The 12,461-nt window shown below is 38.3% G+C and overlaps 1 protein-coding gene across 6 annotated transcripts in view; it reads right to left on the bottom strand.

Annotated features, from left to right (window-relative positions):
- Positions 1 to 8,200: 8,200 nt before the first annotated feature.
- The window catches only part of LOC124143125, a 48,733-nt gene continuing 44,472 nt past the window's right edge, over positions 8,201 to 12,461 (bottom strand). For all 6 annotated transcript variants that reach the window (XM_048388036.1, XM_048388042.1, XM_048388035.1 and 3 more), the window contains 2 exons: positions 10,715 to 10,808; positions 8,201 to 8,535 (listed from right to left, as the gene is read on the bottom strand). In XM_048388036.1, coding sequence (XP_048243993.1) covers positions 8,400 to 8,535; positions 10,715 to 10,808 — 230 coding nt within the window. In that variant the 3' untranslated portion in view covers positions 8,201 to 8,399. The remainder of the gene's footprint in view (positions 8,536 to 10,714; positions 10,809 to 12,461) is intronic.

Raw genomic sequence — 12,461 nt, 5'->3', positions numbered from 1 at the left:
ACAGTATATATCTTAATTATTATATATCTTAGCTGTCAATAAATTAATATAAATGCAGCAACTGTTACGTGTGTCTGTGAGTATATGTGTATGTCTAGTTCTGAGGATGCCGCACTCAGCATGGTTCAGCTATATGACGGCGGTCTGTAAAATAATCGAGTCTGGGCCAGACAATCCAGTGATTGATATCATGAGCATCGATCCACGTAATTGGGATACGATGACATGCATCAACCAAGTCAGCGAGTCTGACCACCTGATCCCGTTAGTCGCCTCTTACGACAACCATAGTCCCCTTTTACGGCAAGCATGCGTTGCTAAACACCTAGTGGGTGTATGCTGCATTTCATACACAAATGTTTTGGTCATGGATCTATTATCGAGTCGGGAATCTTACACTTCAACACTGACCTGTTGCAGTTCATAAACTACCACAGTTGTTTGGCAACCTAATGATTTCATTCTATAAGTTCTCAGTCTACATGTTTGTTCAAATTCCTTTTTTATATTATTACAGAATCTTTGGGCTGTTAATTTGACATTATCATTTTGGTTTTGGTTTCAATATCTGTGACATTGTAAAGCGTCCCAGATTTCAATTTTATCTCAGGAAATAAATTTTGATAACATAAAAATAGACAAAAGTAGGACTAAGGGGTATTATTATATACGTAAATCATGTTGGTAAACCTCTTTAAACCTTTAATATAGTTCGCCTTTTCACACATAAAACATGCGCATGAATACATCGATAACCTACATATCGATTAAAAATGGCTGTCGATCGATCGCCAACAGGGACTGTAAACCGTATCGATATTTCCTCTATTATACGCTTGGTCTCTAATAAAAGCCAGGTCTCTAATACATGCCAAATGGTTCTCGCGAAATTAATAGACAGCCTAGCGACTAATAGAGGAAATACGGTAGTTTGATATGGGATGTTGTTAGGGACGAAATGTTGTTCTAGGCCGTAGGCTAATCCTGACTGCTCCGGTGCTGAGATAACAAGACTTTACGAAAGCATATCTTTTGCATACAAATGAAATGTTTATGAAACTGTGAGGGACATGTTCGAAGCGAACAGACTCAGAATAGTAAATTTCGATTGTCATTGAAACAACCGACAATGATAGTAATATATAGCATTATAAAAATGTGTTTGAAGAAACCTTATTCATGACAACATGTTGTTTACAAGCCTTTTTATGTCCGAAACTCATTGCCATCTCCGTCAACCACTACCGTAAGGATTTGGCAGGAGGGGATTTGAAAATCCACCAGAAAACACTCGTCCTTTCGAAAGGCCACGAAAACTATGTCCCGACATCATTGAACTTACACCTTATCAAACTTGTTGAAATTCATTTCAGAAAACGTACAATGAAGAAAACCATACGCGAACCACTATTTCTGGGCCACAACTGTCTCATTGCTTTCACACGCTGGGTTAGAATCCGTGAAATCTTGAAATTGACAGGTCAAATCATTCAGATTCCTCGTGTTAAAATATCCGGCTCGTCTTCAGCCTAAAAAGCGGCTGTTCAGTCATACTCAGTTTCATTGGTAATAATATTGTACCAGCAGGCTAACTCCTAGTAAATCTACAGGTTAATGTTGAACCACATCATAGATCAGGGTTGTCATCTTTCTTTGTGTAGCTCCGTGGTTCAGTGTTAGAGCGTACGCCCGGAGAACGGAAGGTCCGGGGTTCGATCCCCGACGGCGTCATACCAAAAGACGGTAAAAGATGGTACTTGTTGTTACCCTGTCAGGCGCTCGGCATTAAGGGTCTTAAACAAGGACTGGTCGGCTCGGAGTCAGTATACTGTGTCTGAGTGGGGTATTCATGTAAAACTGCGGCATGGTATCTCAGTGAGCTAGCACTATAAATCGGCATCAGTCCGGACTAGTACAAGCGGCCACACACACGTACATGCACGTCGCTATATAAGTACAATTACCTTGGACGCGACGCTAAACCCAATTTCACCTCACCTCACCTTCTTAGTGTAGGTTTTTATGTAAACAACATTTGCATCCAAAGGGAGGTAATCGATGTTACCGTACGACCGCCATCAGTCGATTCATACGATAAGCAGTAATAATTACTACAACAGTGATGTTCATAAAATATGCTTCTGGGTAAAATAATTTAAATGCCCTGAATATTAATTCTTTTAGACTGAGACAATTACGTTTACAATTGAACCTCGTTTGTCCGAATCCTGTTAATCAGCAACCCCCGGACAATTCTGCTTGAAACATCTTCATAATTAAATACAAAGGACAATGATTCATTATTCCGAGTATTTGTGTATCCGGACGTTTTCTTAGGAAACGGTACCGTCCGTATTAACGGGGTGTCACTGTATAGATTGGATTGCATTGATGTGATGTGATCGTGGCCCTGCAGACGGAAGTAACTGAACGGACATAAAATATCCACACAAAAAACACCCAAAGTTATATTGAACAAATATAACCCTCTTCAAAGCGATGATAATATTAAAATGTTATTCTGGGAGTCGGCGTTTTCTATATAAATCTGTACGCTATACCAATATCTTGGTTGGTTAATTGGTTTGTTGTTTAACGCCGCACTCAGCAATAGTCCAGCTATATGACGATTGTCTGTAAATAATCGAGTCTGGACCAGACAATCCAGTGATTAATATCATGAGCATCGGTCCACGCAATTAGGATCGAAGACATGCATCAACCAAGTCAGCAAGCCTGGCCACCCGATCCCTTTAGTTTGCTTTTACGACAAGCCTAGTCGCCTTTTACGGCAAGCATGGGTTGCTGATGATCTGTTCTATCCCGGATTTTCACGGGTCGTACCATTATCTAGATAACTTCAGCTAACACTATCGCCACATCAGCAACCAGCATCAAACACAACACATTAACAGACTGAAAGGACGAGATCAGCCTACCACAATCGGACACATCCAATATACATCCAATACACATCCCATACATATCCAATACACATCATCATGATTGAGTGAGGTGGATATCGCAACGTGGTATCATTATTTCAGCAAAATCCCAGCGAGAGACACCAGACACCAGTATGCTTCGCACACTGCAAGCATGCGGTATGCCAGATCTGGGCTTTGCACATTGTACACATGTAGAATCGAACCCGACCCTTGAACGAGATAAGCCACTAGGCCACCCCATCGCCCCTCATGGACACATGAATTCAAATGTGAATTATAAAGGAAACTGATAAATCGTAAACTATGTCATATCAAGTTCTCTGCATATTTGCCAATATACATTTAGTTTTGAGCCCGATTCGAACGATACGACAAGCAATCTGCGAAAGAAGTGGTGCAATTAAAAGTTTCCCCTTGACCAGTAAATTACTAGTTGGCAATCCCCCACCCCTGATAGTAGACACATCAAAGCATTGATTTATAATTAATATTATTTGTGTGGCAAGTTAAGTTTTGTTGTGAATTAAGCTGTTTCTAACCGACATGTAAATTACATATCTCGCTTTGCACATTCTAAGCGTTTGTCGTTGCCTTCTTACTAAAATTGAATGTGAGTTTAGCAGACGGCCCTAACTTGTATCACGACAACTAATTCATTTTCGCTCTTCAGTCCTTCATCTATCTCCCCATATTATAATTTTTTAATTTGAAGTTTACACGATATACGGCTTTTCCATTGGACGAGAGGTCGGTCACATGACCGCGAAATTGACGTTCATAAGTGTATGAACGACACAATTTGACGTTCATACGTTTTTCACGAGACCGTGTTCATGAAATGACGTAATCACTGACGGATACTTCCAAATTTCTGGGGAAACCCCTCGGAATTCCCTAGTACGAAAACATACATAAGCGCTCTTTCCGATCATTTTGAACCTTTACCGACACAGGTTCATTAACAACTTCGGAAATCTCTCCCGTCACGTTTATCGTGTCGGCCATTTTGACGTCTAGTACTTGAAGTAAATGTATTACGACGCACTGTCATTGTGACTGACTTACTGAGGTAGTTCTTTACAGAACTTTCTCATCTAATGGGGATATGATTTGAACACGTGCTGCGTAAGATATTAGCCTACGTCCTTTGAGGTAAGAAATTGTGATAAAAAATTATAAGAATTGACTTTCACTTTGTGTGAGTTCATTGGAGTATGAACCTTCATATTGAGGCATATTGAAGAACCTGTATACGGAACAACTCACCAGGTGTTGTTCAATAAGTAATGATATTTGGTATATGTGTAGACAGAAGTGGGGTTCAACATGTGTTTTACGATATCTCATATTTCACCTTGATTTTACCTCTGCACATCTACCATTCTACCATAATGAAAGCTCAAATTTCTTAAGGTCATTACTTAGCCATTTGCTTTCAAAATATATTGATATATGTGATCTCAAGACACATGTTCTATGTTTTGCAAAATGTTAAGTTTGGACCTGTATTTCACCTTTGAATTTTGACCATGTTCGTATTATCTCTAGAAGTGTTTTTTCTTGTTCTATAAACGACATCTCCTCAGTACAACCACTTACCCAGTGACAACGGAATCTTCATATGCTTTCTTCTGAATTTATTCTGGAGGTTCGATTTTCAATATAGTTACCATGTTATATATGTCCACTGTGCAGCTATTTCTGCTCACAATGTACTATTATGCTTTGACATAACTTTGGCATGTAAGGTTCTTTTATGGTGACATTTTGTTTGGATCATTTTATTGTGAACAATTGGAAACATTGTATGGCATTCAACTGAGAAGGCATTTAAGGCTCAGGCTTGAAACTTTGTGTACAGTAAATTAAACTGTTGTAGATCATGTTTTACAATGCTACATGTGTTCTGTCGGATTTATCATTTTAGCTACTTGCTTTGTGTCTTCGGGAAACATACCTTAGAAGTACAGACAAATTTGATAATAGGCAGTGTAGTTGATATCATTCATATTCCCCTACAGGTGACAAATACATTGGAGGGTCATCTATCTTGGTGAGACAGGGAAAAGTACTTCCGCCGACATCCTACAGTTCATAATTTAGATCGAGTAACTATGCCCCGAAAATCAACAGCCGCATTCTGATGTCCAAGGTCTGGAACATGATACAAAAAATCAAAAACAAAGAATCAGATTCTTCTGTTCATCATCTTAAGGAAGGTGATCAGTTATTGACTGATGAATCAGATATTGCCAATAAACTTGGTGAAACTTTGGCTAAACATTCGTCCTCGTCTAATTATGTCCTAGAATTGAATATATATCAGAAACTTGAGGAAAAGATAAGTATTAATTTTAACCCTGATAAGGGGGAAGACTGGAATGAAGTATGTTCTTTCAGTGAGCTACATACGTTACCGAAGGCTGATAGTATTCACTGTCAGCTCCTGAAGCATTTGCCTAAATCATGTCTCGAAACCCTTTAAGATATATTTGACCAAACATGGACGTCCGGGATTTGTCCTCCTTTGTGGCATAATGCCATTGTAGATCTCTAAAATTACCTCCCTGTATCTTGAACCATCTTGAAGGTGAGTTTGGTACTTAGTTGGGGGGGGGGGGGGGGGGGAATGAATATGCTTTGAAGGTTATATCCCATTAGTTAGACGTCCCAATTGTTAGACATTTTTCTTTAGGCAAAGAGGGAATATACCTACCGGTGTAATGGATCAGTCCTAATTAGATTAAGTACTGAGTAGGGATAGGGGACTCATAGTTTAGGGAGTATATATGTTACAATTTCATTTAATTAACTTAAATTACCTAACTCTCAGCACAGGTTCAATAGGCATGAGATTAACTATGTAAACTGTGGAGTAGCTTAATTGTCTTACTGTATGATCAGTTGAAGTAGTTGAGTTTAGATTATCTGATTATCAAACAAATGAAAATGATCTGCTATTGAGTATTTAGATGCTTGTGGACACTTGCTTCGTCTGGGATAAATAAACTGTAAAGTTATTAAATGTAAAGTGCACATTACCAGAAACTGTCACAAAGTGTTGTTACAAACTGTATAAAATTTATCAAATGTAAAGTGCCATTAAATGTCAAGTATAATATTAAAGTATCTATTTAAAGCTGCTTTGCTTTGTTTGTCAGATCTTATCTGGACTATTCCATTTTAAAGTCTGAGGTAACAAGCATAAGGATTAGTGTGCACTCAACCGTTTATAGTGTTGTAATAAGCTGTCTAACTATTGGGACGTCTAACTAATGGGAGGACACCGCTTCGAAAGTAGGACCAATAGGCTTTCGTACTTGGGACTCAAAACTAGTCTGACTGGGGTCTTTATTAATGGGACATTCGGCAACGATTTGCAAGAGGGATCAAACTGTAACAACTGAAGGTCTAGACAACAATATCGATTATATCGATACTGATGGTAACATACAAATGCGGATTTTATTTTGGCAGGTTATTCTAAATGTACACTTTACTTATAGCAACTATGTAAATAGTTTGGAGTTAACATTTCTATTTTCTATCGTTGCAATATATGATGTAAATCAAAACTTCGGTGTCTTGGTGTATATTTCTCAGCGATATAAAAACAATAATTAAAAATGCAAAAAATGTTGCAAGCCTCAAATTACAAACGCATTATTAAAACATAAGTGAGATCCACCATTTGCAACCATTTACAGAGACTTATTTCTGTCTCAAGATAAAAGATTGAGTTCGTGATGCTACATCTTTATTTTTAAAGTACAAATTATAATAAGGAGCACAACATCGAGCATCAATTAAAGTTAATCTCAAGTAAAATCTAGAAAAGGGTTTGAAAGTAAACAGAAACATACTGTTTTCATTGATAAATTCCTATATCCGTTGAACAACTTGATACCCAAATTGTATTACAGTACTTCATTATGACGCTGGAAATCTTTTGACAAGGTAAACACAATTTTATGGATTACAACTTCTTTAATACTGTAAAAAGCGACGTTTCGGTATACATCCTTATACCCTTGTTAAGCAAGACTGAATGAGGAACATAGTACAGAATATATGTAGTAGGATTAACAGTAGAGGATTAAAAGCAACAACATTTGCATATATGAGTGGGATAACATAGGTAGGTGTTGACACCAAGGGGATAATACTGTCACAACACGATGGACAGAGAACACATATGTGGAAGCCAACAGGAGCATGAAGCCAATTAAACAGGATAAGTTATTATTGCTTGATGAGTTCATAGTAGGCGGATGGGAAGAAATAGGCTTGATCTTTGATGATTGATGGCTCGTTTGATGAGGATGGAGATGATGCCAGTCTTGGTTCTAAGGTGGTGGTTGGAGTTGAAGTGGATACACTGGTCGGTTAGGGTGGGCTTCCGGTAGACACTGGTTTGGATTCTGTTTGTTAGGCTTCAAAACCAGAATGAAAGAGCACAAAACCTCCACCATTAAATCCGACAGTAAATCAGCCATTTCGGACCATATCAGCAACTGTCCTAATCACAGAGCTCGTTTTTTAAGTTTCATCTTAAATATGAAAAACCTTGCTTAACGACTGCAAATATATCCACAAGTTATTCATTGTGCGTTTTGATGGCTAATACTTATCCATGTCACATATTCGTGCAAGCAAAAAATAAAGCAGGAAAACAGGCACATACACTTTATAATCCACCATTACACATTTCAACCCCACCCTCCCAACCATGTGAAGAGTTGCGTTCCTTTGGCGTTGCCAGAATCCTATGACTGTGGACGTGGGTTTGATTACCATTTTCATCCTGATTTTCGCTTTTGACTTGTCAGCATTTGTTATTCGCCAAAGTAGTTTTTTGGCATTGCTACGGGCTTTCCTCCCACATTAACCTGACACGCAGTGACATAATTTAAATGATGTTGTGACTGAATGCTATTCAAAGAGGCGTAAACACAACACAATCAGATAAATGTTGCATCAAGCAGTAACTAATATTCACATAACATTCTTGTGTAAGTAAATTTTACCTTATATAGAAATTATATGTTAAGAATATTTAGTTGGACTATGATTTATTCGATGTCAGAACGAAATTGTGGCATATATCACTTTGAAAGGAGGTCACAGTGGCATCCTACTGGTAGGACAATTGTCACCACTTGTCTTCGATGGATGCAATTACATTAATCTAATTGGATCTGACTACCATACATAACAAAGACCTTTACGTATGTACATTGATTGATTTTTAAATGTTTTAACATACACAAAGTCAAAACTATGGACATTTTTTAAATACTTTAGGTTATAAAAGCTCTATGAAAACAACAACTCATCGTTGAAATCACGTTCTCTGACTGACTGATACTATACATTATGTGCTGATCATTTCTTATTATGTACTTGAAACACAGACACTTCTATCACGTTCTAAACTTGGTGACTTGACAGCTATTTGCAGTAATAATACACAGCTTCAGAGGTAGGTCTTAAGCCGAAGGACACCTCCAGTTTCTGCACAATTTTTACAAAGGTAGGTCTTGATTGAGGATTCTTCTCCCAACAACTGCCCATCATGTTGTAGTGGCTGAAAATATAACCAAAAAATGCACAATATGGCAGGTCCGAGTATAAAACTATTTATAACTAAAATATCTTTGGAGTATAATTAATACTTAGATGACGGTTAGTGTATTTTGTCAAGTCTTTTTTACTTTGATCAATAAAGAAAAGTATGGCCGAGTAGATCAAAGGGGGATTAAAGCCATTCTTAGAATGGACATTCCAAATGTAGTAAACGTTCACATTTTTATTATTTCTAATTGTCAGGGGGCTGAATGCCTTGGATCAGGGTGTTAATTAATGTGAATAAAGAAATGATATACAATGTAGTAAATGTTCACAGTTTTATTATTAACAGCTAGATATAATTAACGAGAGACAATATAAAGTGACAACGTCCTTTGTCACAGGCAAAGATCTCTAATACATTAACAATGAAGGGATATGCAAGCTCGTTAACTAAGCTTTGTTTGTTTGTTTGTTGTTTAACGCCGCGATCAGCAATATATCAGCTATATGACGGCGGTCTGTAAAATAATCGACTCTGGACCAGACAATCCAGTGATTGACATCATGAGCATCAATCCAGGCAATTTGGATCGATGACGTGTATCAACCAAGTCAGCGAGCCTGACCACCCGATCCTGTTAGTCGCCTTTTACGACAAGCATAGTCGCCTTCAACGGCAAGTATGGGCTGCTGAAGACCTATTCTACCCCGGATATTCACGTTAACTAAGCAGCCGTGTACCAGCTATTACAAAAGATGGGTAAAACAACACTCTGACCAGTCAATCAGCCAGACACATAGAAACCAGATTAAGTGTGAGACCAATGATCACTCGGGAGTTTTGCTGTGCACTTCCTAATGAGTTGGCAACCAAATTTGACTAAATCTGGACAAATTGGCACTGTGGGCCTGTCCCTAAAACCGTCTCTTGGACGAAAAACGAAATATTTGACTTCCAGAGTATGCAAGTACTTGACCTACAGGTACTTTACTTCCAACAATAAAAAGGTACTTGACCTAAGCTAGATTATCCTGAAAGGTAGAAATTAGTTGTTCACGCAAGCAAGGAGTACATTATTCAAATATGATACCCTAGATTGTAAGTTTTGCAGTCACGACAGGGGTAAGTCAGTATAAGATCCAAACTGCCCAGTGACCACCTGCTGTCGAAATTAAGTTCGACCGATCACACAGTAACTGAGCGACCCGTCAAGGTCTTACGATTCCTGGAGATAAAGTCACTTAGTAGCGCTGAGCTATTTAAGCTTGACTGGCCTCGGAGAAAGCTATAATCGCAAGCTGCCCGTGAACGCCGTCTAGCCCCTCAAGCGAACAGAAATGTGCTTTCTTCAGTAGTGAAACACGAATTGTAAACTAACTACAAAACCAATACAAAAACAAATAAAGGACTGATACACAGTATTACCCACGCGTACCATTGAACAGTTACAGCCAGATATGTACAATTAGTAGGATGGCAAACTTAACTATAACTATATGAGAAATCCCGCTAATGCGTGAACATCAAAATTATGAAACACGTTCAACATGTGAATATGCTTGTACTCGCATGGGAGATAGCATATATAAAATCAACACATGATGAGAGTATAAGATTAAACTGTTAGAGATTGAAATTTACGGACAACAAATTCTCAAGCGCTTGCCCAAGTGAACACAAAGTCAAAGATCTTCAGTCGTGCGGCTGATCATGAGGAGAGGAGGGATGCTCCCTCCGAGCTGGACCACAACGAGCTGGGGTTTAACTCCCGGTGACACTTATTTTATCCCATTAATTATGCAAAGCGCCAGGCAAGGTTACATCTATCTTTAAACGTCTTTTGGTATGCATCTTCAGGAGCATCGAACCACCGACATTCCACTCTTCGGACAGATGCTCATATCCACATCACCACGGGGGCGGTCTTTGTCGAGAGAGGGAGTTTAAATATAATATCAACAAAATTTAATTTACTTCATTTAACTTCTTTGAGGGGCATTTGGAAGTATATCATTTCGTAAATAGCTGGGACACAGGTGTGAAGACTTGCATCACTTTTGGCGTTCTCCCATATAAAGGTCACAAGTCGCGATATAACTGAAATACTGTTTAAAGCGGCGAAAAACTTAACTCAAGTCCTTAAACACATATTTACTCTGACTCATTCCTGCAAGTGTTGTCATCAATCACTTACATGTCTTCAGCATACTCAGGTCTGGGGAGTCTGTAACCGTTCCTGATTTTGGCAGGTAGATCTCTGCTTCGAATGTCAGGATATGGCGTCTGACCTGATATTGATAAACATTATTTAAACCTCAAAGACATCGATGTATCACGAATAGTATTGTCGAATCGTAAATAACTCATCAGAACGTCGCGCACACAAAGGTCGTTTCTAACCATACACCCCCGTGATGATCCGGAGTAGAATAGATCTTTAGCAACCCATGCTTGTTGAAAGAGGCGACTGACGGGACCAAGTGGTCAGGCTAGCTGACTTGGTTGGTTCATGTCATCGTATCCCAATTGCGTATCCCGATGCTCATAATGTCAATCACTGGGTTATCTGGTCCAGACTCGATAATTTACAGACCGCCGTCATATAGCTGGAATATTGCTGAGTGCGGCGTTAAACAACAAATAAATAAATTAATAAATTCTAACAATTAACAAATCATTTTATTGATAGGTGTGTTTGCATTTTTAGTAAGCACATTCGTACCCACGTGTGCATTTGACCACAGTGCATGAAGTTCATTATGTGAAACATAAAAGTATGTTAATGCAAATGCTGTCGTCCATTTCATCCTTTCGTTACGCCATAAGTACCTAGAGAATAGACCCTTGAAGACCCGGGGTAGAATAGATCTTCAGCAACCCTTGCTTGTCGTAAAAGGCGACTAACAGGATCGGGTGGTCAGGCTCGCTAACTTGGTTGATGCACGTCATCGATCCCAATTGCGTGGATCGATGCTCATGATATTAATCACTGGATTGTCTTATCCAGACTCGATTATTTACAGACCACCGTCATATAGCTGGAATCATGCTGAGTGCGGCGTTAAACAGCAAACCAACCAAATAAAGAACAGCTACTCTCATCAACATGATGACCATTTCAACAAGTAAACCTCGGATCTAAACGGTCAAGCCTATTCTTCAATCAATCAATCAATCATTATTTCAGTACTGAAAAGAACATAGGCCTATAGTACATATATACATATAGTAGCAATGGGTGCAATAGGAATTACATATATCGTAACTAAATATCATCTGTAATGCAAAGGATCATAGCATGGTATATATAGATTGCAAGATATTTTGTGACTGTTTGATTTTGAGATGACATGAGCATATGAAATTTGTCTATTCTAGGATTCAGATAAAATATGTATGTATGTATTTTTTTCTGATATTTGCATACAATGGACAGACCACCAAAAAATGGTATTCATCTTCTTTATTATGACAAGTACAATATTTGCACAATATGTTTTCTCTTTTATCGCTTAATATCTACATTTTTCTGTTAGAAAGTCATTGGAACTACATCCGAAACGGGGTAGTGCTGTTAGGAATTTCTTAACATTTATGTCCAAAAGATATTTTTCAGTAAGAATGAAAGATTTAAAACACGAGTTATGATTTAACTGAAAAGTACCACGTGTAATTACACCCGCAAGATTGCAGAATCGTTTTGACACCCGAGACCAAGTTATGTTTACCTCTACTATCGTAACGCATCATCATGGTATAGCATTTCTTTTGGAATCTGGTGCTTGGCATTGTAAACAATTTTATCCATTATCTTATTATTTTTATGTGACTAAATATATATACATTGGGCATGTCCCACATTCCCCATAAACTGTAACATTTGGCGTGTTGGAATTTACCCCTAAAATCTTTGACACGCATTTAGATGTACCTTTTCAATT

The sequence above is a fragment of the Haliotis rufescens genome, unplaced genomic scaffold, assembly GCF_023055435.1.
Source record: "Haliotis rufescens isolate VD_foot unplaced genomic scaffold, xgHalRufe1.0.p SCAF_10, whole genome shotgun sequence".
Classification (NCBI taxonomy): domain Eukaryota; kingdom Metazoa; phylum Mollusca; class Gastropoda; order Lepetellida; family Haliotidae; genus Haliotis; species Haliotis rufescens.
Note: the sequence above shows the minus strand (reverse complement) of the source record. Positions and strands in the feature narration are given on the sequence as shown.